Source organism: Acomys russatus, chromosome 9, assembly GCF_903995435.1.
Source record: "Acomys russatus chromosome 9, mAcoRus1.1, whole genome shotgun sequence".
In the NCBI taxonomy this organism is placed as follows: domain Eukaryota; kingdom Metazoa; phylum Chordata; class Mammalia; order Rodentia; family Muridae; genus Acomys; species Acomys russatus.
Genome location: NC_067145.1, coordinates 65816550 through 65841310, shown reverse-complemented (window position 1 = coordinate 65841310; position 24761 = coordinate 65816550). Strand labels below are relative to the sequence as shown.

At 42.6% G+C, this 24761-nt stretch overlaps 1 protein-coding gene across 1 annotated transcript in view; it reads left to right on the top strand.

Annotated features, from left to right (window-relative positions):
- Ryr2 (ryanodine receptor 2) overlaps positions 1 to 24761 on the top strand; it is a 561576-nt gene that overhangs the window by 375270 nt on the left and 161545 nt on the right. Inside the window, 11 exon segments of the mRNA XM_051151477.1 lie at positions 1933 to 2725; positions 4701 to 4901; positions 7952 to 8057; positions 9283 to 9426; positions 11528 to 11801; positions 14251 to 14365; positions 15878 to 16010; positions 16923 to 17026; positions 19958 to 20093; positions 21329 to 21515; positions 23799 to 23904. Coding sequence (XP_051007434.1) covers positions 1933 to 2725; positions 4701 to 4901; positions 7952 to 8057; positions 9283 to 9426; positions 11528 to 11801; positions 14251 to 14365; positions 15878 to 16010; positions 16923 to 17026; positions 19958 to 20093; positions 21329 to 21515; positions 23799 to 23904 — 2299 coding nt within the window.

The following is a 24761-nucleotide window of genomic DNA, read 5'->3' as shown; positions in this document are numbered from 1 at the left end:
AAAACATGAAGACAATGAGAACGCTTTCGTAGCAAATTTACGTGTGTTCTAGGCAGTGATGGCAATGTCTTCAGAGTCCCACTGACATAAGAAATCATCAGAAGCCAGGGTGGTGGTAAATATGTACCGCATTTTGCATTTTTTCTAATGTACATCATAATTTTTATTTAATTTAAAGAACTGGCTGGCTTGGAACTTGCCATGTAGAATGGGTTGGTTTCAAAAGCAAAGACATCTGCCTTTCTCTGCCTCTCTGGTGCTGGTATTAAAGGCATGAGCCACCCTGTCCTAGCATTCTCTAAAGTTCCTAACTATCTCTCTCCAGCCTTGCAATTATTATTTTCTTCTTTGGGGGAGGGGATGTGGCTTTGTCTCCTTAACTGGAGAGTGAGCCCCTCAAGGTCCGCAGGCTTTCTTGTGCTCCTCACCCTGTCTGTGCACAGTGCTTAATGTGTCCTACAGAGCAATGGCCAATGAATAAATGAACATTAGGGAGATTTGAAATAGTTTCTCCCTCGGGGACTCTGAAGGGTATGGTAAGTTATAGCTATCAGATTTCGATATGGGAACAAACAACCAAGAGAAATCAGTAGCTCTCAAATGAGCATTTGTTTCTGGCTCAAATTATATGGGTCATGAGTTCCCTGTTGCTCTTCCAGTAGGGGAAGGGAACAGTGAAGGAAGGCCTCTCTGGATAAGCAGGTCCCTTTGCTGAAGGGTAGGCCACGGTTCTGTGTCTCCTTGCACTATCTATATGGTTTAAACTCATCAGGGTGTGTGGGCATGTCCAAGAAAACCTGTATACTAGCAGCAATGGCATGTTAGGTTATTATCTGGCCATGTGGTTTAAGAGAACAAAATAACGAGGTCTTAAGAGTACAGGTGAAATAGATGAGGGTACCATTATCAGGGACACTTCTTATGGCAGTGGATGGTGGGATCTGGGAGACTGACAACTAGTCAAAGTAAAGAGAATATGTGACTATGGAGAGCTCAGCCCGCAGATGAGACATTCTTATTACCCCTCTGCCAAGGCTCAGGGAACACTGAGGAAGAGGAGTGGAAGAACTGTAAGAGCCAAGGGTCAGGGAGGACTGGAGCAAATCATTGTCTTCTGCCCATGACTGAGTCGTCGTACTGATAAGCTCCCAGCAGCAGCTGAGGCTCTCTGCACATGACAGGCCAATCACCATTTCTGGGTGGACATGGGAAAGGCCTCATAAAGCCTCTAACAGAATTATTGGCAGTTGATGGCTATCAGGGGAAGGAGAGTCAGTTTTATCTAAGGGTGTGTGACCCTCCAGTAGGCCTAGTAAAATGTCCTTACAACCATGAGTATATGAGATTCTCGGTGAACAAATAAAATAATCATTTTAAGAAAGGGTCCTTTTATTTTGCTAAGAGAAAAGTGTCATTCATATCACTTGCTTTATGAGCTTTGTGAATGTGCCTTGTGGGAACATAGGTCACTCTTGTGGGGCTGATGCTGGAGTCTGTGCAGGATGAGTGAGGAAAATTTACATGAGGTTGAGGGGCTCTGTTCACACATTTCTGACATGTCAGGGTCATAGTGCAGGGATAGTGAGTGATATTGAGGCCCAAGGAAGATCTTTCTTTTTCACATCACGTTAGCTTGTAAAAGGAGAGCCAGGATTCCCCCACCCAAGAATTCTCAGGCTCTGAAACTGGGGAGTCCCAGGATTGGACTGAAATACCTCTATCTAAAAGGGTGCTCACAGCCTCACTACCGGGGAGCACGGAGGAGTTCTAGATGAGCTCAGGGTTGAAATGTTCAGCTTAAATTCTCTAAGTAAGAAAATGCCTAAGTTAGCTAGAAATGATTTACAAATGCCATGAAGCCACTAGATGTCAGAAAATCAGGAGATGCTTGTGTCTGCTCCCTTAACTCTCTCCTCTCCTCCCTTTGCACAGATCCGTTGATATCTTAGAGCTGACAGAGCAGGAAGAGTTGTTGCAGTTTCACTATCACACCCTCCGCCTCTACTCTGCGGTCTGTGCCCTTGGGAATCATCGGGTGGCGCATGCGCTGTGCAGCCACGTGGACGAGCCTCAGCTGCTCTATGCCATTGAGAACAAGCACATGCCCGGCTTGCTGCGCACTGGCTACTATGACCTGCTGATCGACATCCACCTCAGCTCCTACGCCACCGCCAGGCTCATGATGAACAACGAGTTCATCGTCCCCATGACAGAGGAGACGAAGAGCATCACCCTCTTCCCCGATGAGAACAAGAAGCATGGCCTCCCAGGCATAGGCCTGAGTACCTCCCTCCGGCCTCGGATGCAGTTTTCCTCCCCTAGTTTCGTGAGCATTAGCAATGAGTGTTATCAGTACAGTCCCGAGTTTCCACTGGACATCCTCAAGGCCAAGACCATCCAGATGCTCACGGAAGCGGTGAAGGAGGGCAGCCTCCATGCGCGGGACCCTGTGGGTGGGACCACGGAGTTCCTCTTCGTGCCCCTCATCAAGCTCTTCTATACCTTGCTCATCATGGGTATCTTTCACAACGAGGACTTGAAACACATCCTGCAGCTGATCGAGCCCAGTGTGTTCAAGGAAGCTGCCACTCCAGAAGACGGTGGAGCCCCAGAGAAGGAGATCAGCGCAGACGACGCCAAGCAGGAAGGGATGGGCGAAGAAGAAGCCAAAAGGCCCAAGGAAGGCTTGCTCCAGATGAAACTCCCTGAGCCAGTTAAACTACAGGTAACTGGGGAAGAAATGGTGGGACTTTCTGATTTGCTAAGTGGTGAAGAAGTAAAATCCACATGGCTTCCTTTCTCTCTTTATACATTTACTTTCCATTCTTCACAATTCACTACCCATTTATTTGTGTGTCTCCCTGTGTTTCTGCATAAGCGTTTTACCCATGTGAACGTTAGTCGTGTGAATTTGAGGCACAAGCCGAGCTTTTCCTCCCTGCCTCCACCGTAGTCCATGTTAGAACATGCGCATGCGCCTCTTCTTAGAAAGCAAGGTCTCCCTCCTCCAGCATGTATGTAAGGCATCTAGACACTGCCTGGCTTTGTGTTTGGCAATGTTCACAGAGTTTGCTTAATTCATGCTTCTTCGGTGCTTTTTGTTTGAAATTTGGGTCATTAGCATTAGCGTTGCTCATCAACTCAGTCAGCATCAATGGCAGTCATATTATGGACTGTGTGTTTGGTTCAGACAGAAGGAGACCGGTATGAGTTCTGCCCCACCCCCACTCCCCAGAAGTGCGCAGTCTCTAGGGAAATGTGTACCTGTTGATGTGTACCTTATCATTGCCAAAGTCCGACAAGTTGTCTGAAGTGAAAGATGAAATGCTAAAAGAAAGACCTTTTGCGTTTCTGTCAGAAAGAGAAGGAAGAGTCTTTGTAAGTGGTGATTTCTAAGCTGAGTTTAGGTAGAGAAGGTGGAGTTCCATAGGGGAGCCAGCGCGGTGGGGTAGAGTATCCCTGGAGCTTCCCACACAGCAGACAGCACACGGAGGAGCCTGAGGATAGAGAGGCCAGCTGGCTGCTCCAAGGAAAGCGAAGCAGGAGAGATAAACATAGCAGCCCAGTCTGGTTCACCTACAAGCAGCCAGACTTGTCCAGCCCGGAGGGGACAGTGCTGTACTTCTACAAAAGACTTGGAGGAGGAAGACGAGGTCGAGACGAAATTCTCCTCAGAGAGTTGAAATGATTATACTAGCTTGATATGCAAGATGTTAAAGTCTTTTCTTGGGCCACTGTGTATTTGTCACAAAGGGTGTTTAATATATTAGTATCTAATTTTAACCTTATGTTCTCACATAGGCAACTTTCTAAAATCTTTAGTTTTGTTTACATGGAGGTGTCTGTGTGGAAGTATGTGCACATGAGTCCAGGGGCCCACAGCAACCAGCATAGGGCATCAGATGCCCTGAAACTGGAGTTAGGAAGTTGTGAGCCAGCTACCGTGGGTGCTGACAACTTAATTCAGGTCTTCCGGGAGAAGCAGCAAGCTCCCTTACGTCAAGCATCTCTTCAGCCCCCCCATTTTTTTTTTCTGGTGTGTGAATTTGTTTTATTTTACTTTTATGTTTTGCTTGGGCTTGCATCCATGGCCTCGTACTTCCTGGGCGAGCATTCAACCACCAAGCTACATACCTAGACTATTCACAGACACACCAACAAATACTCTACTGGTTAAAATCTGGTTTTCTGTAAGAAATCACTTCTAGAAATCACTTAAGATAGCCACTTAAAGAATAAGCTCTCACTTCATAATCAACTTCATATTCTGGCCCTGAATCAGAGGCTCAGCGATGCCTTTCTGCTCAGCAATGTTCACCCATGTTCTTTCTTCTAAAGAAGCATCACCTCACCCCTCCTCCAGAAATTGAGCTGTAACCCAGTTATATGCATTTGGAAAGAAAAGCATTCTATTTTCTTACCAATGGTGCAAACCTCCCCAGAAGACCCCTTTGTAAACCTTCCTATATTTATCCATTGGCTCCTTTGCCTGAGGTGATGCAGAGACCTCTGAAAGATTACCTACGCCAGGGACAGGTATCTACCATGCTGGCATCGTTCTGTGAAGCTAAATACACTTCTGCCTATAAAGTGCTAAGATTCTGTGACTTAAGGCAAGAGGCAACTGAGAATGTTTAACGCTGGTTCTGACTTGATATACATTAACTATTCATGGTATGTCTTTTAAATTACCCTCTCAGATGTGCCTCTTGCTTCAGTACCTCTGTGACTGCCAGGTTCGTCACCGGATAGAAGCCATCGTAGCCTTTTCGGATGACTTTGTAGCTAAGCTCCAAGACAATCAACGGTTCAGATATAATGAAGTGATGCAAGCCTTAAACATGTCTGCTGCGCTCACCGCCAGGAAAACCAAGGAGTTCCGGTCACCCCCACAAGAGCAGGTACCAGATTGGACTTGAAGGGCTTCCTCACTTTGGACCTTTAGGGCATGCAGTATCTGTACATTATACAGCTATGATAAATCAGGAGTGCCCTTTTCTTTTCTTTTCTGTTGAAATTAGCCATGTTCATTTGGTCAATATTCTTAAGTTTCACCAAAAGAATTTACTTGGTTACTTTAAACCATTATTAATTATTTAATGACATACTGCTATACTATTTGATAAATAAGAAACTAATCACTAAAAAGTATCAGGTTAACTACAAGTTGGCTCAAGAAAGTCAGGATGCCACAACTTGAGGTTCCACAGATAGTGACAGTGTTCAACCAGAGATTGGTCAACTTTGGCTGATGTAGGTCCCCGTAAAGAATAGAGAACCTCCAGTCTAGGAATAGACACTAGCTTCTTTCTCTTTTGCACCCTTGTAGAAGAAGCAGGAAGTAGCCACAGGGCCCTTTCTCTAAGTCTTCCATCGGCTAGGGTCAGAGGAAACTGGGCAACACAGAAATTTGAGTAAGATCCAGACTTCACTGCACAACATTGAAAATGCTCACATTAGAGTTAAAAATCTCTTCTTTTACCAAAAGCCAGGACAGGCCTAAGTGGACAAAGAAAATACCAACAATGAGACTGCAGCTCTAAACATCACGGCAAAGCCACTCTCACTAAACCTCTCAAAAACAGAAGAAGGATCTCATCAAAGAAAAAAGAAACAAAGTGGAGCCCAGTGCATTTTAGATTAAAAAATACAATAGCTTCTATGAGAAGTGCGCTGGAGAAGATGACGGAGAGGGCAAAGGGTGGCATTTTAACTGGAAAGAAAGCAGTGCAGGAGACTCCTCAAAGGGAAAGAGAGGAAACAGCAAAAGGAGACCAGGATCTCACCATGATACTGAGCTGCAAAAGAGGAGTAATAGGCAAACTGAGAAAAACATTACCAAAGAAAATGTCTGAAAAATATCAAATTCTCCAAAGCAGTGGTTCTCAACTTTCCTAATGCTATAACCCTTTAATACAGTTCCTCGTGTTGTGGTGATCCTAACCACAAATTTATCTTACTGCTGCTTCATAATGTATTTTGCTACTGCTATGAATCTTAATGTAAGTATCTGCTATGTGACCCCTGTGGAAGGGTCATTTGACCCTTAAAGGTGTTATGACCCCACAGGTGAAGAACTGTGCTCCTCTGATGGATATGGAACTAGAAATTCAAGAAACCAGCAAAGCCCTCAACAGGAAAACCCAAAGGATTTTACACCAATGTATAAATAGTATAGCTGAATTTCTGAAAAACATAGCCAAGGAAAAAGTCTTGAAAGAAATAAAATCTAACTTGCAGAAGGAAGATAAGTTTGAGTAGCAGCAGGCTGTTATCAGAAAAGATAGGGCCAGCATGAGGTGGACGGTGGCTCTCAAGCACCAAAAGAAACCCTGTCAGCTCAGAGTTCTGCATGCTGTGAGAAAGACTTTCCAAGAGGGAGTATTAAGACACTTAAAATGAAGAGCAGAAGCTGGAGAGATGGTGCAGAGGTTAGGTCTGCTTGCTCCTCTTCTGGAAGACTCAAGTTTGGTTCGAAGTATCCACATTTAGTGGCTTACAACCACCTGAAACTCCAGACCCAGGGAATATGATAACCTCTTCTGACCTTGAAGGCAGCCGCATACGCGTGTGCATGCACACACACATACTTAATTAAATATGACTCAAAAAGGTCAAGAGAGGTTATGGGACTATCTTGGACATGCTATTTAAAAAAAAGCAAAAGTTGTTGGTTTTTTTTTTTTTTTTTTAAGAAAGAAAGTGACAGAAGGGAATAGAGAAAATCAGAAAGGAAAGGAGAAAGAAACAATGGAAGGTGTTAGGCTTGTATAAGTAAATAAAAACTCATTTCCTTTCCCCCTGGATTTATCCAAATATTGTTTGGGGGTTAAGTAGATGTTATACAACTGACTTTTGTGGTTCTAATGGATGTGAAGTGAACTTAAGATGATTGTATTGTTAATGGAGATTAAGGGGAGATGGATGGAGACAAGACTTTAGAATTCTTCCCAGCTGGCAAAATGCTGGTATCAGCAGCTATGTTGTACATAAAGGCATGCATAGTCTGCCTGTATTATGTCTCGTAAGAGCATATGAATCTGTAATTATCTCAAATCTGTAATAAAAGCACATTATAAACTTTAAAATTTGTCAAAAGGAAAATATATGAGGACATCAAAGCCCTCTTATCTTAGTTTGTAAGTTTAATATTATTGGTACTAAAATGTAAGTAAACGGAAGGAAGTATTGTGAATTTTGAATGAAACATGAACATCTGTGTCAGCATAGCTATTATATGACTTTCTACTGTATTTAGACCTTTCCTTTTCTTTAACTTGGTGTCCTTCTCAAAAGCTTTCTTTAAAATACACAGAAAGTGCCAATATTAGAAAATATTGGATGTGTGGAATGTAAGTAGTTACGGAGAATATAAAAAATACTTCAAAAAGATTTTTGTGTTTATGTGAGAGAGTGTTTGCTTTGTGTGCATAGGTCCCTGTGGAGGCCAGGAGAAGGTGTCAGAGTCCCTGGAGACCATGACAGGAAGTTATAAGCTATTTGATAGGGGCCCTGGAACCTAAAGCATTCTTACTTGCTAAGTCATCTATCCAGCCCCTAAAACACTCCGTAGTTAAAGATTAGGACAGGTGTGAGTCTCACATTCAGCAGGCGAGGATCCTCCGCGATTATAGTTACTTTCCATCTTCCTACACTCAGCAGGAATTGACTTATTTTTAAAATATATTTTATTAATTCATTCATATTACATCTCAATTGTTATCCCATCCCTTGTATCCTCCCTCCCTCCCATTTTCCCCTTACACACCCAGTCATAGGGGAGGGGAGTAAGGAGTTGACTTATTTTGTGATGCCGGTTGGAGTCATGACAGTGGGTTTTCACTGACTGCAGGGAGTAGTTTGTACACATTAGAAAAGTGACTTTGACTGCCCCTGCATTCAGATTCACCGCTCTTTCCTTCCTCACTCTTCTCCCGTTTTCCTCTTCCAGATTAACATGCTTCTCAATTTTAAGGATGACAAAAGCGAATGCCCCTGCCCTGAGGAAATCCGAGACCAGCTCCTAGATTTTCACGAGGATCTGATGACTCACTGTGGTAAAGTCACTGTGCCTGCGTGATCTCTGTTGCTGTGTCAGATACCATGACCAAGGACAGCGTAGGCGAGGAAAATACGTGTTTGGCTTTGGCTTACACTTCCCTGTCACATTCCATCACCGAGGGAAATCAGGGCCAGAACCCGAAGGAATGTGTAGGATTGCTGCTTGCTGTCTTGCTCAGGCTTATGCTTAGCTAGCTTCCAAACACAGCCCAGTGCCAGCTTCACAGGGAATGGTAACATCCATAGTAGGCCGTACACTTCCCTATCAGTTGACAGTCAAGACAGTCCCTCACAGGCATGCCCACAGACTAACCTTAGAAGGAAATTACTCAGTTGAGCATCAATAATCAAGGAAAAAAGAGACCCATGTGTCCCAATAAAATTATGTGGTAAAGGTTTGAGTTTAAATGACAGAAAATTAATTTGTAATTTTTCCAGTAATACAGATAGACAAACAGATATAAGAGCTAGCCAGCTAGAAGATATATATATACATACTATATATCTATAGATATCTATATCTATACATATCTATATAACTATATGTATATCTATATATAGAATAATATATATTCTATATTATATATGGCAGATATAACACTAATCAGATTTTCCTATCTTATTCTAGAAGAAATTAAGAATATCACCTTATACACTAATTAATTTTGTGAATGAAGGCCTACTTGCCTACACATTATGCCATATATATATAATGCCAGAAAGTATACCCCAAACAGCAGAATTAGTGCTGCAGATGTAAAACATTCCCTGGCTTAGGACATCTAGCTATGCCTTTTCTCTCTGCCTCTCAGTTAAAACACTGACATACTTAGAGGAGAGGATGGAAGTCCTATGGATTTTAGACAGGTAGGATAAGGTTCAGGCAAACAGTATCTAAAGTCTCTGGTACTGAAAAGGTCAGGCAAAGACCAGAACTGATCTTTACTCCCGATGGTGCCTTTTCGTTCTTCATTCAGTGTGAGTGTGCTCTGGTTGTCAATGTCCCGGAAGAACTGGGGGGAAAGAGGGAGGAGAGAGACAGGCTGAGAAGTGGATCATGTTTGAGTGCTCTGGGATGGACGAGATAGCCTGGTAGGTACTGCCAGGTGCCCAGCCCTTCCTGGAACCTGAGGAGGGAAACACGGCAGAGCCTGATTGGTTCCCAGCTATGTCCTGTCTTCTGAGGCTTTCCTTTTCTGCTCCCCTTGCTGTTAATGCCAGGAATTGAGCTGGATGAAGATGGATCCCTGGATGGAAGCAATGACTTAACAATCAGAGGACGTTTGCTGTCCCTTGTAGAAAAGGTGACCTACCTGAAGAAGAAGCAAGCTGAAAAACCTGTTGCCAGTGACTCCAGAAAGGCCTGTAAGCATTTGAAAGGGTTCTGGTCTAGTGTGCAGCCAGGATAGCTATTCATCCTAAGAATGGACACTGCATTCAGTAGGAGGTCCCAGCTTCCAAGGGTCAGCTTTTTAAGTCAATGCTTGTAGAGCCCAGAGGTAGGCAGCAGGAGTAGCAACTGTGCTTGCTCATCGGACTAGCTTGAGAGGAGGCTGTTCTGTGGAGAGCATGGGCTCCTTGCATAGCTAACAGTTTAGGTATTTGGTCACAGACTATCAAGAGGAAGCAGAGCTCAGGGGAGGGGCTCAGTAGCATGCTGGCAGCTTAAGAACAAGAATCTGATTTCATGTCCCTAGCACCCATGTCCCATTGCTGGGGAGGCAAAGACAGAGCAATCCCTGTCTTTGGGGGTTTGCTTTCTAGCCAGGCTATGGGCAGTGGAAAGCTTCAAGCTGTTGAGCGATCCCCAACTCAGAAGACAAAAAGGAGAACTATCCTGCAAAATATCCAACATCAGTCTCTGGCCTCCAACCATATTTATATTCATTGCCACATGTACATGTAGACACGTGAACATGTATGCAGACATATGTACACAGAAATTATAAAGGGAATAACTTAGCCTTTTTATGCTATTTGATTAAGAACTCTATTTGATCAAGAACAATGGCTGCTGGTCTTTGGAACCAAATAAGACAGCCCTGCTGGACACTGAGTTCTTCAGAAATGTACTTTAATTCTGAAGGGGTCATGGGCCCCACATTGGATCCCACATTCTTATCACTACATTTCTAACATCCTGCTGATTTTAAGATAGAGTACTGGTTTTGTAAAAGATTTTTCTAGAAAGAAGAAGAAATCGTATTCATAAAATTACCCTTTAGATATATAGCAAAATTTAAGGCAGGTTGTCATCAGCCAGTGTTCTAAGTTCCTAATCAGTCACATTTACTAAAATATTTATGGCTTTTTCTTGTTATCATGAGAATGAGATTTTGAGACATGTAGGAATATATCGGCATTTCTTTGCATTATTTTTGTTTGGATAAATTTGAAAGATTTGCTTTTCCTTAAATAATATATAGGCACAAAATAAACACCTTCTTTTGAAAACTAGTCAATGCATTAATGATAGAATTTAAGCCTCACATAGCCACATCTACCCTACCTGATCCAGATGCTGTGGTTTTACTTTAAGATGTTAGGAAATTTCTGTTAAAGTAGACTGTGTTGCATCTTATGCCACAGATAGTCTTGTATGTCCGATAGGATTTTTCAGTTTAGCTAAAACTGAACAATCAAACCCCCTTTAGAGGCATTTTAAGTGACAATTTAGGTCCAAATTTAAAATAGAAACATATTGATGCAATCCATTTTGCAGACCACTTAATTGAGGTAACAGCTGGATAACCAAGCACCACCTTGAGTTTCCACAGTGGACCTTTAGAGATGGAGTGATGTCAAATCTTCTGATAAGAAAATCAGAGAGAAAAAAATAAACGGAAGTACAAGTTTGAGTGCTTTGCGCTCTTTGACAAAGTCATGAACTCTCAACAGTGGTTTTGTCACATTTCTGTTGTTCTGATAAAAACCACCTTGAAAAAAGCAAACTAGGGAAAAAGGGTATATTTGAATTTATAATTCCCATGGAGTAAAGTGCATTATGGTGAGGAAGCTTGGAAGCAGGACCATGATGTCATTGGTCACAGGAAGCAAAAAGAGAGAACAGGAAGCAGGGCCAGGTTATAAAACCTCAAAGCCCACCCCAAGTGACATACTTCCTCTAACAAGGCTCCACCTCCTCCATAACCTTCCAAAACAGTGTCACCCAGTGGAGACCAAGGCTGAGGAACATTTCTTAATTCAAACCACAACAGTTTGTAACTTTGAAAAAGCTCATCTTAATTACAGGAAATATTATTTAGTCAGATGTGCTCATTTTTTATCCTTAATATGTGATCTTTATGGAAAGAATGATAATATTTAAGTGAGAATTACAAGGAATGTTCCAAGTGTCCTTAAAGTGCCCTGACTTTTGCGATACCGATTTGAGGTTCTGAGGTTATGGAGTTAGTGTCTAACTGATGTGTGTTCTCTTACTACCTGACACAAACGTGCCATGCAGCCAGTCTCCAGCAACTCATTTCTGAGACTATGGTGCGGTGGGCTCAAGAGTCTGTCATCGAGGACCCTGAGCTGGTGAGGGCCATGTTCGTGCTGCTGCACAGACAGTATGACGGCATTGGGGGTCTGGTCCGAGCACTGCCAAAGACCTACACTATCAACGGCGTCTCTGTGGAGGATACCATCAACCTGCTTGCATCACTTGGTCAGATCCGATCTCTGCTGAGTGTGAGGATGGGCAAAGAAGAAGAGAAGCTAATGATTCGTGGATTAGGGTAAATATGTGGCCATACCAATCTTTGTCTTATGTATTTCATCTCATTTTCATCAAGTTAATAATGCCATAAGTACACTAACACCGTAACACTGAGTGGATCATGGGATGATATAAAGTATTTTTCCCTGGAAATTAAGCTTTTTAACCAAGTTAGAAAGTTGCTCACTGGGACAGGGGCAACCTAAGAGGGCGACAGATTCATCCCTGAGGAAAACTGTCTCTTCACTCCCCAGGAGTCACTTCCTTTATGAGCTAGCTCCTCAGCTAGGATTCTGGTGTTGTGAGCCTTCTCCCATGCACACTGGATGTAGTCTTATGCAGATCTTGTACAGGCAACCACAGTTGTTAAGAGTTCATGAGTACAGCACCCTGTGGTGTCCAGAAGACATTTTACACAGAATGAACTGACACACACCTTTTCACATTGAATAATATGTTAAAAAATTGAAAAGCAACAAAAGCAGATTAATTTGACAGATGGGGATGCTAATATGGTATTGACTCACAGCAATTATGTTATTTTTGACCCCTCAATAGTGTACAAGTATATATAAAAATATTAAATCTGTGACATTTACAGATGAGCATTTACTAGCAGGAGGCAATAAGAAACCTTGTCTCCATTCATTGGACGCTGGGGAAAGGAGGAGAAAGGGGACCAAGTTCTGATGGTTCAATACCATAAGAGCTTGTATTTCATGAACATTAGGGGTTAACATTGGTGCCCCATCTTTAGGAGTGAGAATAAAGCAACCATGTTTTCTCTCAGTGATCACTGGAAGGTACTATAAAGGTAGGCTACTAATTTAAGGAATCCAAATAGTAACTAAAAAAAAAAAAAAACAGTGTAAATTGCACTTGATTCAACACTTGGGAGCACTTGGGAGGCAGAGGCAGGTAGATATCTGTGAGTTTGAGGCCAGCCTGGTCTACACAGTGAGACCCTGTCTCAAACACAAACCAATAGAATATGATTACGTAAATAACAGGAAAAGCGGAGATAAAAATGCCATGGCTTCATGAAAAAAAAAAAAAAAGACAAATAAATAACTAACCTTGGGGCTGGAGGGCTGTCTCGGTGGTTACATGTGTTTGCTGATCTTGTATGGAACCCAAGTTGGATTCCCAGCTTCAACATCTGGCAGCTCACAACTGCCTGTGACTCCAGGTGATCTGAAGTCCTTTTCTGACCTCCATGGGCACCTGCATCCAAAGTACGCACATGCATACACACACACACACACACACACACACACACACACACACACACACACTGAAGAAAAATAGACAAACTTGCTTTCTCTTGTATAAAACTAAAACATAATTCAGAGGAATTAAGGATTGTTAAAGATGTTATCATTAGCACTTATGTATGTTTTTAATCTCACAGAACAATGCCTTGTATTGCTCATGAGCCTATTAATATTTAAATGTATAAAAATGGCCTGGAAGATTATATTTCACATTCACCATAATGAGTACACACTAAAAATATGTGTGCCAGTGGGACATGTTAGGAAACAGAAAAGTCCATGCCAATAAGTAAACATTGTGTGCTCTGGTCTTTGTTTATAATGGGATGAGATTGAGTACTGTTGGAGCTCTAATATTTGAATATAACCCAAGGAGGCCTCTAATGTAAGCCTAATGTATGAGAAGTGTTTTTTTTTAATTAAGCTAATAAAAAACAAAGTCTTCGGGGAGTTAGAGATTACTCAACAAATAAACACATTAGCAGCAATATGTTCCATTAACAAATAAATACATCTGAAAATTATATTAGTGAACAAAATTCTAACTTGTAGTATAAAAATATGTTTGGTAAATGTCAACTTATTACCTACTTGGCATCCCATTTGTCTAAAAGAATAACTAAAATATATACTATCATCAAATCTTTATGTGAGTGATAACAGTGAAAGAAAGGAAAGATTTCAAAGTGTGTGTGTGTGTGTGTGTGTGTGTGTGTGTGTGTGTGTGTGTGTGTGAGAGAGAGAGAGAGAGAGAGAGAGAGAGAGAGAGAGAGAGAGAGAGAGAGAGAGAGAGAGAGAATATGAATATCTTATTGTTTTGCTTTAGCCTGGACAAGAAAATATTGCCTAGAAAAGTCTTGTGCTGATTGATGGATCCTGAAATAGATGTCAACAGACCATCTTTTTATTTACAATTAGTGATGTTTCTGGTTCAGGATGAAGATCTTTGGGAATACTGCAATGTAATATTTAAGGCAGAAATGATGTTAGAATTATTCTAAATTCCATCTGCTATGGGTTGCTCTAATTGTCGATCATAATTGGCGTGGGGGGACTGTTTGTACCCCTGACTTCACATGCATCTAATTTCTCTCAGATAGTAAGAAGTGTTCTTAGGCATGTAACAGTCTTCACTATATAGTAGAAGGAGTAAAATATTAGTAGAAAATAACATTGTAATTATGTTCTTTCTAGGGATATCATGAATAACAAAGTATTTTACCAGCATCCCAATCTCATGAGGGCCCTTGGGATGCATGAAACAGTGATGGAAGTCATGGTGAACGTCCTTGGAGGTGGGGAGTCCAAGGTAAATAAAAGTCTTGTCTTTAGGAGCCGTGTTGGGTATAGCTTTGTGGGTTGCATGGATTGCAGAGAAACTACAAGAATTGTTATTTATTACATTTCTTTAGTGAAATGGTGTTTAAGGAACACTGGATGTGCACACACACACATACACACACACACACGAACGAATCTAAGAGTTGTAGTTGGCTATTTGAATTTTCTTTAATATAAAAAAAATCTATACTATGCTTTGTCATTTGTTGTCTTCTAAATGAGTCTCCTTAAAGGATATTTAATGACTTACAAAGAGCATATCAATATTTTTAAATTACATCCCATCATAAGTACAAGGCATACTTGTCCTTCAGCCATTGCTGGGATTCACACAACAGTTGGATGCACCAAATTTCTGAGCCAAATCAGTGCTTGGACACAGTTGTTCTGGAATGGCTTTGTGGTAAGACTTTCAAGTTAGCATTTAAATAAGTACAACAGACTCTGAAACAACCTGATATTTGGAAAGCACAGCAAATAGCTTCACCACTTCATGGAAACACACACCATTTCATAACCTGACATGCAAAAGTCATGTCTGAGCGTAAATCACAACATGCATTCTTTACAATATGTATAAGCCCAGGTGTTCCATGCCCCATGGTTAGACAGACATATTACACCTTTACTTTCTTTATTATTATTTATTATTGAGTTCAGAAAGAAACATCGAGGGCATCAGTTCTCAACCTGTGGGTACAGCCCTACCGCGGTCACAGAGGTTGCATACCAGATATCCTTCATATCATATTTATATCACAATTCATAACAGTAGCAAAATTACAGTTATGAAGTAGCATCAAAAATAATTTTATGGTTGGGGGCAGTCATCACAACCACAATGAGGAACTGTATTAAAAGACTGCAGGTTTAGAAAGGTTGAGGACTTACCCTAGGGTTAGGTGGGATGCATGTGTGGTTGCTGCCCAGATGGGCCGCCTGGCCAGGACCTTTGCAAAGAAGTGGTGTCTAGAGCAGGTAGTGACCGTGAAGCTCTGGGATGCCATCACAACAACAGAGCAACAACCACAACAACTGGTGCTGATGAAAACCTCCCGTTGTGAGAATGTATGTTCAGTGTATCTTTCCCTTCTGTTCCTAAGTTCTTAACACCCATATTTTCTGAATTGTATAAAACAGGATCAGAAGGACTGTGTAGTTTCCCAGGTCGGCACAGACAGCCATGTAGCCAGGTAGCACAGCCGTGTCTCTGTCGATCTGGTTCCTTAGCCAGGCTCAGGCTGCCTGTAAGCTTAGGGGTAATTGAAGATGCAATGTGTGGGTACAGGTGGTGTTGGTGAGTCAGTGTCAGGCTAGGTGTTCAGTGGCTTGAGGACTGAGCAAATGGCAGGCTGCATGTTTTCGGTGTCTGAGCGTGGTTGTCTTGGGCGCAGATGGGTTGACACTGCCATTGTGGCCTCACCTTCTGAGCTCAGGCTTATCACTTGACTCAGCAACTAATGAGATACTCTTTTGATAGGAAATCACCTTCCCCAAGATGGTGGCCAACTGTTGCCGTTTTCTCTGTTACTTTTGTCGTATAAGTAGACAGAATCAGAAAGCCATGTTTGATCATCTCAGTTACTTACTGGAAAACAGCAGTGTTGGTCTTGGTAAGTTAATGTGTGATATTAATTTAATCCTTAAAAGAAAATAAGCTGTACAGGAGCTTGAGAGATGACTTGGTAGTTACGAACGCTTGCTGCTCCAGCAGAGGACTGGCGTTCTGGTCCTAGAACCCATAATAGCTGGCTCACAGCTGCTCGTAACTGCACCCCAGACAAAGCTACCAGTTTTCACCTAGGTGGTAGGCACATCAGTTAATGTTCTCACCATTGTGTTTAATAGTTGACAAAAAGAAACTTAAGAGAAGGAAGGGTTTATTCCAGATGACACTTTGTGGGTCTAAAGAGCTATTGTGGGGAAGGGATGGTGGCCACTCCCTGATATGCATTGACAGGGAAGGTGAGGGTGCTTGCTAATATCTGAGCAAATTAAGAAGCAGGGGGAGCGGATTATGCAGGCAACGCTCAGCTGTTTTATCTCTTTTAAAATTCAGCCCAAGCTTTCTGCCCATGGAACGGCACCAGCCATATTTAGGATAGGTCTTCCCATTCGACCAACTCACTCTAAAATCACACTCACAGACATGCCCTGAGGTTTGCCACCTGAGGCATTTTTCTGGTACTGTCTAGTTTATAATCAGTTTTAATGATCATAACACCTAACCACCCAAATGCATGATTGCTGCAGTACATTATATTTAAAAAAGTCAGTACATCTGAAGTGTTCTCAACTCCAAGCCTGGTACAACTCTGAAGTCTTGCGTGTTCATTTATCCAACTGAGTTCTTTCATGGTTTGTACCTACTTCAGTCAAAATAAACATACATAATTTTGATTGTTGAAGAAATTATGTAATACATGTGGTATTTAGGTATTAAGCACTTGAAGGGTGTGTCTTCTTACACTGTACTGCTAGCTCCAGTAAAATCCAGGTATATTTCCTCTTCACTTGAATATTAGCCTCGCCAGCCATGAGAGGTTCAACTCCCTTAGACGTGGCAGCAGCCTCTGTGATGGATAACAATGAACTTGCCCTCGCTCTACGTGAGCCAGATCTGGAGAAGGTGAGCCATGCTGCTGCCCTGATGTCTTTGAGCTGTGCCTTTGGTGGGATCGTCTTGGGCTTCCTTCGGTGTGAGGACCTGTGCTGTGCTGATAGCCAAATCACGGCATGCTGTTTTTGTTTTGTAACGTGTCTTCTACCTGACAGATTTCTGTTCCCACTCTGTAACACGCAGGTGTGATGATGTGATGTTTAGAGAGATTCTCTCTCTTACTATAAATATTTTCTGTGAAATAGGAATTGTGTGTCCATGAATGGAATAGTTTTTTTTTTTTTATAATGTCTCATGTTTACTAGAGTTCTAGTTTCCCTAAGGGTATTTTTGTCCTCTCATGTACACATTTTGTATCACGCAAGCGTTTATGTGTCCAGCGAGGATATCAGTGGAGTTTGATGGTCTTCCTAAGTATGTCTAACCACGTGTGCTGACTAGCATGCATGGAATGTTCCCCAAAGCATGGCTTCAGAAGCCTTCCGTGTGGTCATTTGGCCCTTCCCCTGCATCCCTGCCTATTGTTCCTCTACGGAGGTGAACCCTTTTAAAAGGATTCCCTCATCCTTTCTCCAGGACTGTCCAGTGGTTTCCTGTGTCACTCAATGTAAAAGCAAAAGACACAAGTTTGCTCCAGTGCCATCTACCCAATATTGTTCTGCTCCCGTATCCTACCACTCTCTGGCCTCTTCTCTTTGTTCCCGCCACACAGATCTCACTATGGCCAAACATGTCAGAATATGTTTCTGTCTCAGGGCTTTTGTGCTCACTGTTCCTCCTGCCTGCCATGCCTTTATCCCTCTTAGCCTGTGGCTCTTTGTCAGATATCTCTTTTATTATGACTCCAAAGCCACATTTATGAACGTCTATTCCAAGACCCATTATTTAAAGTTAAAAGTCTATATTGCTTTAGCTCTTCTTATTATCTTTATTTTCTATCATTGAAAGTATGTATACACACACACACACACACATATATATATATATGTATATATATATATATATATATATTTGATTATCATGTATATAAATACACACTTCATTTGGTTTTTATTTATATGATCATTTGTGTTGTATGTATACATAGATACATGCATACTATATACATACATATTGTATATATTCATACAACATTTAACCGGAAAGCTTTCTGAGAAATGCTTTTAGATAGCATTTTTATGATGCAAACATCACAAAATGTACCTTCCCAAAACAAGGCATCAGTGGCATCTTTAGAGGCTGTGGTCTTTGGGGACCATGATCATACCTGAGCTCTATACCAGTTGACATTGCAAGTTAAAAATTGTTATGTTTATGCATTTCTAAAAGTTTACTCCCTACTGATATTGCTCCTGGTGACATCAGCATTTTTGCACATGCTTGCCCAGCTTCAGAGGAGATGCTGGCCCTGGGAGACACCTTCATGTACCTGTCACCGGTGTAATGCAATGAGCTCTCCCCAGTCCCCTGACATGCCAGGTCGGTGTCATGAAGCTTCACACCTCTGGCTCATGGAGAATACTTTACTCCCATATCTTATTTAAAACCCTTTGTATAGCCTTTTAAAATAGTTAATATCTGAACCTTTGATAATACCAATATAAGGGGAAAATTTGGAGCAATTGGACACCCCTACCAGGGCTCTGTTGATTAAATGAGTCTGAAAAGCCCCCTAACAGCTTATCAGTTTAAACATGCACGCTCTACAATGAACTATTCTCACAGCCTCCACATTCCTAAGGATTTGCTCAATCGAAAGGAAGTCATCATAGTCCACAGCTAAAACACCCATCGCTGTACAGATTGGTCGGCACAGCTGTGACCTATCCATTCACATACAATGGATTGCTATTCATCACTTCAGAAGAACTCAGCATCAACTTATGCTACCATGTGACTGAGTCTCAAAGTCATCACCCCTTGTAAGAGCAGTCAGGTACAGGAAGGCATGCCACACAGTTCCCTGTGAGGATGTCATTGAAAATTTAAGCTGACTTGTATGGAGAGAAAGCAGTTCATCTGGGGCTGGATGAGTATAGAGAAAGAGGCTGCAAAGGGCACAGGGTACCATGAAGGAGGACCGAATGTTGTGGAGTTACATTGAAGTACCCAAATCTCATGTCCAAGGTGCTTGGAAGCCACTGTGATTCAGATGTTAGCATTTTGTGGATTATGAAAAGTTACCCCCCACACACGGATAGAATGAAATCTTGACTCATTGTTTTTGGTGCACCTGTCTTTGAAAGTCACCTGTCATCTGAGGTCAGATGTAGACTTTTCTATTTGTGATGTCATGTCAACACTAAAAGTGTTTCAGATCTTACAGCTTTGAGGATTTTAGATTTTTATACTGCGGATAGTCAGTGTATATAGCTCAAGTTTTAGGGACACTGACACTGACTCAAGGAGCATAAATAACTTGCTCAAAATGCACCCTGTGGGTGAGACATGTCTGATCAGGGCTGAGGGGATCTGCCTCTAAGTTAGGGTCACCCCACTTAAGCACCGTCTCACTCCTGCCGCACCATTGAATGGATGAGGCATTTGGAGGCAGTTCTTCTCTCTGGGATGACTTTGTACCTCAGGTGGGAGTTCCTGTGTTCAGATGGTTTACAGCCCCGTCTTTACCAGCTGAGCTATGGGAAGGCCCACTCAGGTAGTTTTCAATTGGGCCAGAGGTCATTAGACATCAAAGGTGTGACAGATAGTGTGATTTTCTTTTTGTATGCAAAGGCCTTGAGTTATATGTGTGGAGTTCAAGAACGTTATTTTCCTCATAGAGTCCATTCATACTTTTGATGGCTACACTTTGTTGTTTTGTAGTACGTCTTATGATTAAAGCTCTCCTAGAGGAAACTTACGGTCAGCTATCTCACTTAGCGTAGGCTCATGTAACTTCCAAGTGAAGGCTAACCTCTTGCCTGTCGTCTGTGTTTGTAGGTAGTTCGCTATCTGGCTGGCTGTGGTCTGCAGAGCTGTCAAATGCTGGTGTCGAAGGGTTACCCTGATATTGGGTGGAACCCAGTGGAAGGGGAGCGATATCTTGACTTTCTCAGATTTGCTGTCTTCTGTAACGGTAGGACACGGCGACCACTGGAGGACTCATAAAATGTGTGGAAATAAGGATTCTGGGGCTGGAGAGATGACTCAGGGATTAAGATCACTTATATCTGCCTCTGTAGAGGACCCAAGTTTAGTCCCCAGTGCCCATATGGGACAGCTCACTACTGCCTGTAGCTAAAGCTCTAAGAGATCTGACACTCTCTTGTGGCCTCTTTGAGTACCTGTGCTTCCATGTACATACAGATGTGTATATGCATAATTAAAAGTAAAAATTAGTATTTTCTAAAAATGAAAAGAAAATAAAGTTTCATGATTTTATTCATTCATTTTAATGATGGAAGTAACGTAAGAAATTATATATTTTATTTAATACTTTTCTTCCCACAGGAAAAAAAAATCCTCACTTTTTATGTAGATCATATTTTCATTGTTTACCTTGAAATCTTTATGCACCTTCTAGATTTTTGCAATTGGGTGTTAGGGGTTAGGATTGCAATATCTTCTCCTGTAGCAAATAGTTTTTCTCTGTAACACTTTGCTTGGCTTGGAAAATCATCAAGGAAAGTAACTTATGTTGTTTAGTGGGTACATCTGTCACTTGCCTTATTGCTATGGCAGGATACTTGACAGAGACAAATTAAGGGAGGAACTTAGTCAGCCCATCACTGTGGGAAGGGTGGCTGCAGCAGCTTAGTCTCTGGTTGGCAGGAGCATACAGAACAACTTCTAATGTGCCACCAACCAGGAAGTAAAGAGTAAGAGCTAGGATATAGCTGGAGGTAGGATTTCCTTCAAGGCCCTCGCTGGCAGTGGGCCCCAGTCACCCTCCACAGATGCCCAAGACAGTAGTCTCGCCTTGGACAAGCCCCCAGACACACAACTCTGAGGATTATTTGGTACGCATACCATAACAGTACACATAAAATCTGTGATGTGGGCTGAGTGTTGAATTTATGGGCCGGCAAGATGGCTCAGTGGGTAAAGTCCTTGCCACTAAGCCTGACAGCTTGAGTTCTATCCCAGAAATCCACATGGTAGAAAGAGAGAAACAGTTCCTGTAGGTGGTTCTCTGGCTGTCATGTGGCATGTGAACTGACCCCCTCCTCACAACACGTAAATAAATGTAATTTAAAGTTGAAGTTACTATTATGGTATGTTTCTAAGGTGTGCCTGTTTCTTTAAATGAGATGCTTATGATATGTGGCCCCTGAGTCCTGTATTTTGTATACCTTCCTCTCTCGGCTTCAGGGGAGAGTGTGGAAGAGAACGCAAATGTTGTGGTGAGACTGCTCATCCGGAGGCCAGAGTGCTTTGGTCCTGCCTTAAGAGGAGAAGGTGGCAACGGCCTCCTTGCGGCCATGGAAGAAGCCATAAAAATAGCTGAGGATCCTTCTAGAGATGGCCCCTCTCCGACCAGTGGATCCAGCAGAACCCTGTAGGTCTCCAGTGCATGCCCTCAGCAAATGATGTCACCCTCACTGAGGCTGACAACATGCAGTTGGCGTTCTGGCACTGCAGAGTTTCTCCCCTTGAAAACCGAGTGTCTGGGATGAGGAGAGAGGAGCTGGATGTTGGGATAGGCTGGGTGAACCAAGCAATGAGCTGGAGAGATTGTGTGCATTTAGGACACACATCTTGTGGGTATTTGGGGCCCCTAGCTAGGCAAAGAGCACACAGAGTTCAGAAGTTCATATCCTTGACACCGAGACGCGATGTGGCAAAGTGTTTGTCCACATGTGTAGGTATAGGCTGTAGGTGGGCCGTACTTGTACAGTATGGATGATGGGAGATGAGTTTCTGAGACGGGAGTCAGGTCCGACGACATGAGATGAGTGTGTGTGTGTGTGTGTGTGTGTGTGTGTGTGTGTGTGTGTGTACATATCTACATTTGCACGGGTCAGAGGGAGGTATTGGTTGTCCTACACTATCAGTTTTCACCTCATTCTCTGAGATAGAGTCACTCACTGAGTTAGGAACTAGGCTGGTAGCACACAAGCTTTAGCAGCCTTCCTGAATCTGTTCCTCCCCCAGCACTGGGGTTACAGGCAAGTATAGCCATGCCTGGCTTCTTATGTGGGTTCTGATTTGAGCTGAGGTCCTTATGCTGCGATGCAGTCTCTCTTTCCTGCTGACCCATCTATCCAGCCTCCCAAGGTGCATTCTCACAGTTCTTAATGTTACTAGATAGAGAGTGAGACCTTTAGGAAGGGAACGGGGGACTCGGCCGAGGGAGTGTGATGGTAATATCCAGGAAAACAGACATTATCCTGAGGAGGAGAATGCTTGGTCAGTGTCCTGGAGACAGATGGGTGGCAGAAGACGCTGATACTGGTTCCTAGTGCGGCCCTAAGGCAATGCAGAGGGTCATGATTTTAATTTGTGGAGGTAAACGTTTTCTGAAGGGGCCAGGCACCTACACTGCTAGTGCAAATGTAAAGATAAAAGCATAGCGCTCAGAAAGGACAGACTTGCAAGTAAGGGAACCTTATTCCTTCCACAGGCAGAAGAGGCACAAACCTTACATGTCTATCAGTTAGCCATAGATGGTTAAGGCAGATCTCAGCTGCTCTCATAGAGAGGGATACACCAGAGAGGTCAGACCAGGATGGTGCTAGCCTGTGTACACGCAAAGCCTGGAGACCTCGCTTCATAGACCTACGAGGCAACTCACTGTCACTCTGCAGACTGCTGAGTCCAGTTGAGGATGCCTCCTCCTTCAAGACCCAAGGAACGGCAGAGGACCCAAGAACTGTCCACATTTGCATTTCTACCATCAAGATAATGGAGGATTTCCAGAAAGAAAGTCTTGAGGTGGTAGAGAAAGAAACAGACTAGACTGTCTGTGGGTGACAGATCGAGGGTAGGATAACTGGTATCAGGATAAGTGAATACAGGAAGTAGAATTTCTAAACGTTGCTCTTGGCCAAACAGAATACATGGGATCTGACATATGTTACCATATATGATGGCTTTGATTACCCTTTCCTTACTTGCATGCTACTTAGAAAAGTACTCTTAAACTTCCTTCAAAATAATCTTTCCACCATGTTTTGTTAATACGCTATGTGTCATTAGAAGTGAGCACCATTCATATAGATGTATGACATGTGTGTATGTATGCATATGGCATAGAATAAAAAAGGGACTATTTGGAAAGAGGCAGGGTGATGGGAGAATGAATATGAGAAAAGTATTATATTGTAAACATGTAAAAAATACCATAGTGAAAGCCATTTGTTTATACCCTAGCTTAAAAGACTAACAGACAAGAAGAAGCAGGTGCAGGGGAGCTTGCTCCCAGACACTTCCTTTGTTTGGTTCTCAGTACCCAAATCAAGCAGCTCACAACAGCGTGTAATTCAAGTTTCCGGCAGCGGGAGAGGGGGTGGCGGGTGGGGGAAGTCTGCTTTCTTTTTCTGTGTGCACATACACAATAAACACACACACTCATAAATTAAAAAGAAAGAAAGAAAGAAATAAAATCTTTAAGACTGAAAGAATGGGAAATGATCATCATCCATCAAATGAGCAAACCTCTCCGTTGGCAGGACTTGCAGTATGCCCTTGCACTGTGTTCTTAGTAATACAGCTGCAATTCTCTTTGAAGAAAACAGTCTCCCTGGTATATCTGAGAAGCACAAAAGCCCCTGGGAGGGAAAGGTGACCCCCTTCCCTCCGAGCACTGCCACTTCATTTACTTTCTGCTTCTTTTGGAAAGTGATACAGAAGAGGAGGAAGATGATACCATCCACATGGGGAACGCGATCATGACCTTCTATGCCGCTTTGATCGACCTGCTTGGCCGCTGTGCTCCGGAAATGCATGTGAGTCTGTTTGGGGACTGGAGGGCACCAATCTTGATGCAGTCATCAAGGCTAAAACATCATGCTGTCAGGGCTTGCAGCAGCATCCCAAACTAGTAATATACACGCTCCATTAAAAATAATAGCTGTGGCCTAATTGCTGAAGGAAATGTTTGTTTAGTTGGAAATGTCTCATTGGTTATAAAAATTACCAATGAGATTTTCAGTGCAAGTCATTGATGCACTATGTTGTCACCCGAATGTCTTTAAAACTCATGTGGCCTTCCTACATTTTAAGAAAAGAAAAATATTTTCGCTGCAGTTACTTCTCTGATGGAAAACCACTGCTTCTACCAACAACTGATGGATTCCTTTTATATAATGCTTAACTCGACTGGAGTAGAGCTGGGCAATATTGATTTCACAACTGTAAGTCAGTTGTGAGACCATATGTGTAGCACTCCTGTCATGCCCAGAAAACCCCATTTCACGGCAGCTTTGTGGTCTTCTGGTTCACAGACACTCTGTGCCCTCCTCCTCCTCTACAGTGTCCCCTGAGCCTAGCTTGAGTTACAAACATCCAGTTTGTGGATGAGCACTCACTCCACAGTCACTTATTCTGTTCACTTTAACCAGCTGTAATTCCCTATAATAGCTTCCAGGCTCCTGCTGCTCCACCCACAGCCGAGGAGCTGTTGCCAATTAGTGGCTATTAGGGGAAGGAGAGTCACTTTTCTCTGGAAGCTGGCAGGTAGGTTTGCATGTCCTTGTGGCTGGCCCTATGCCCATGCACATACGGGCAGCACAAATTTGATTAGGGTTATTAATTCTTTAAGGAGACGTGTATTTGTGAGTGAGACGTGTTGGAGGAAGCAGAG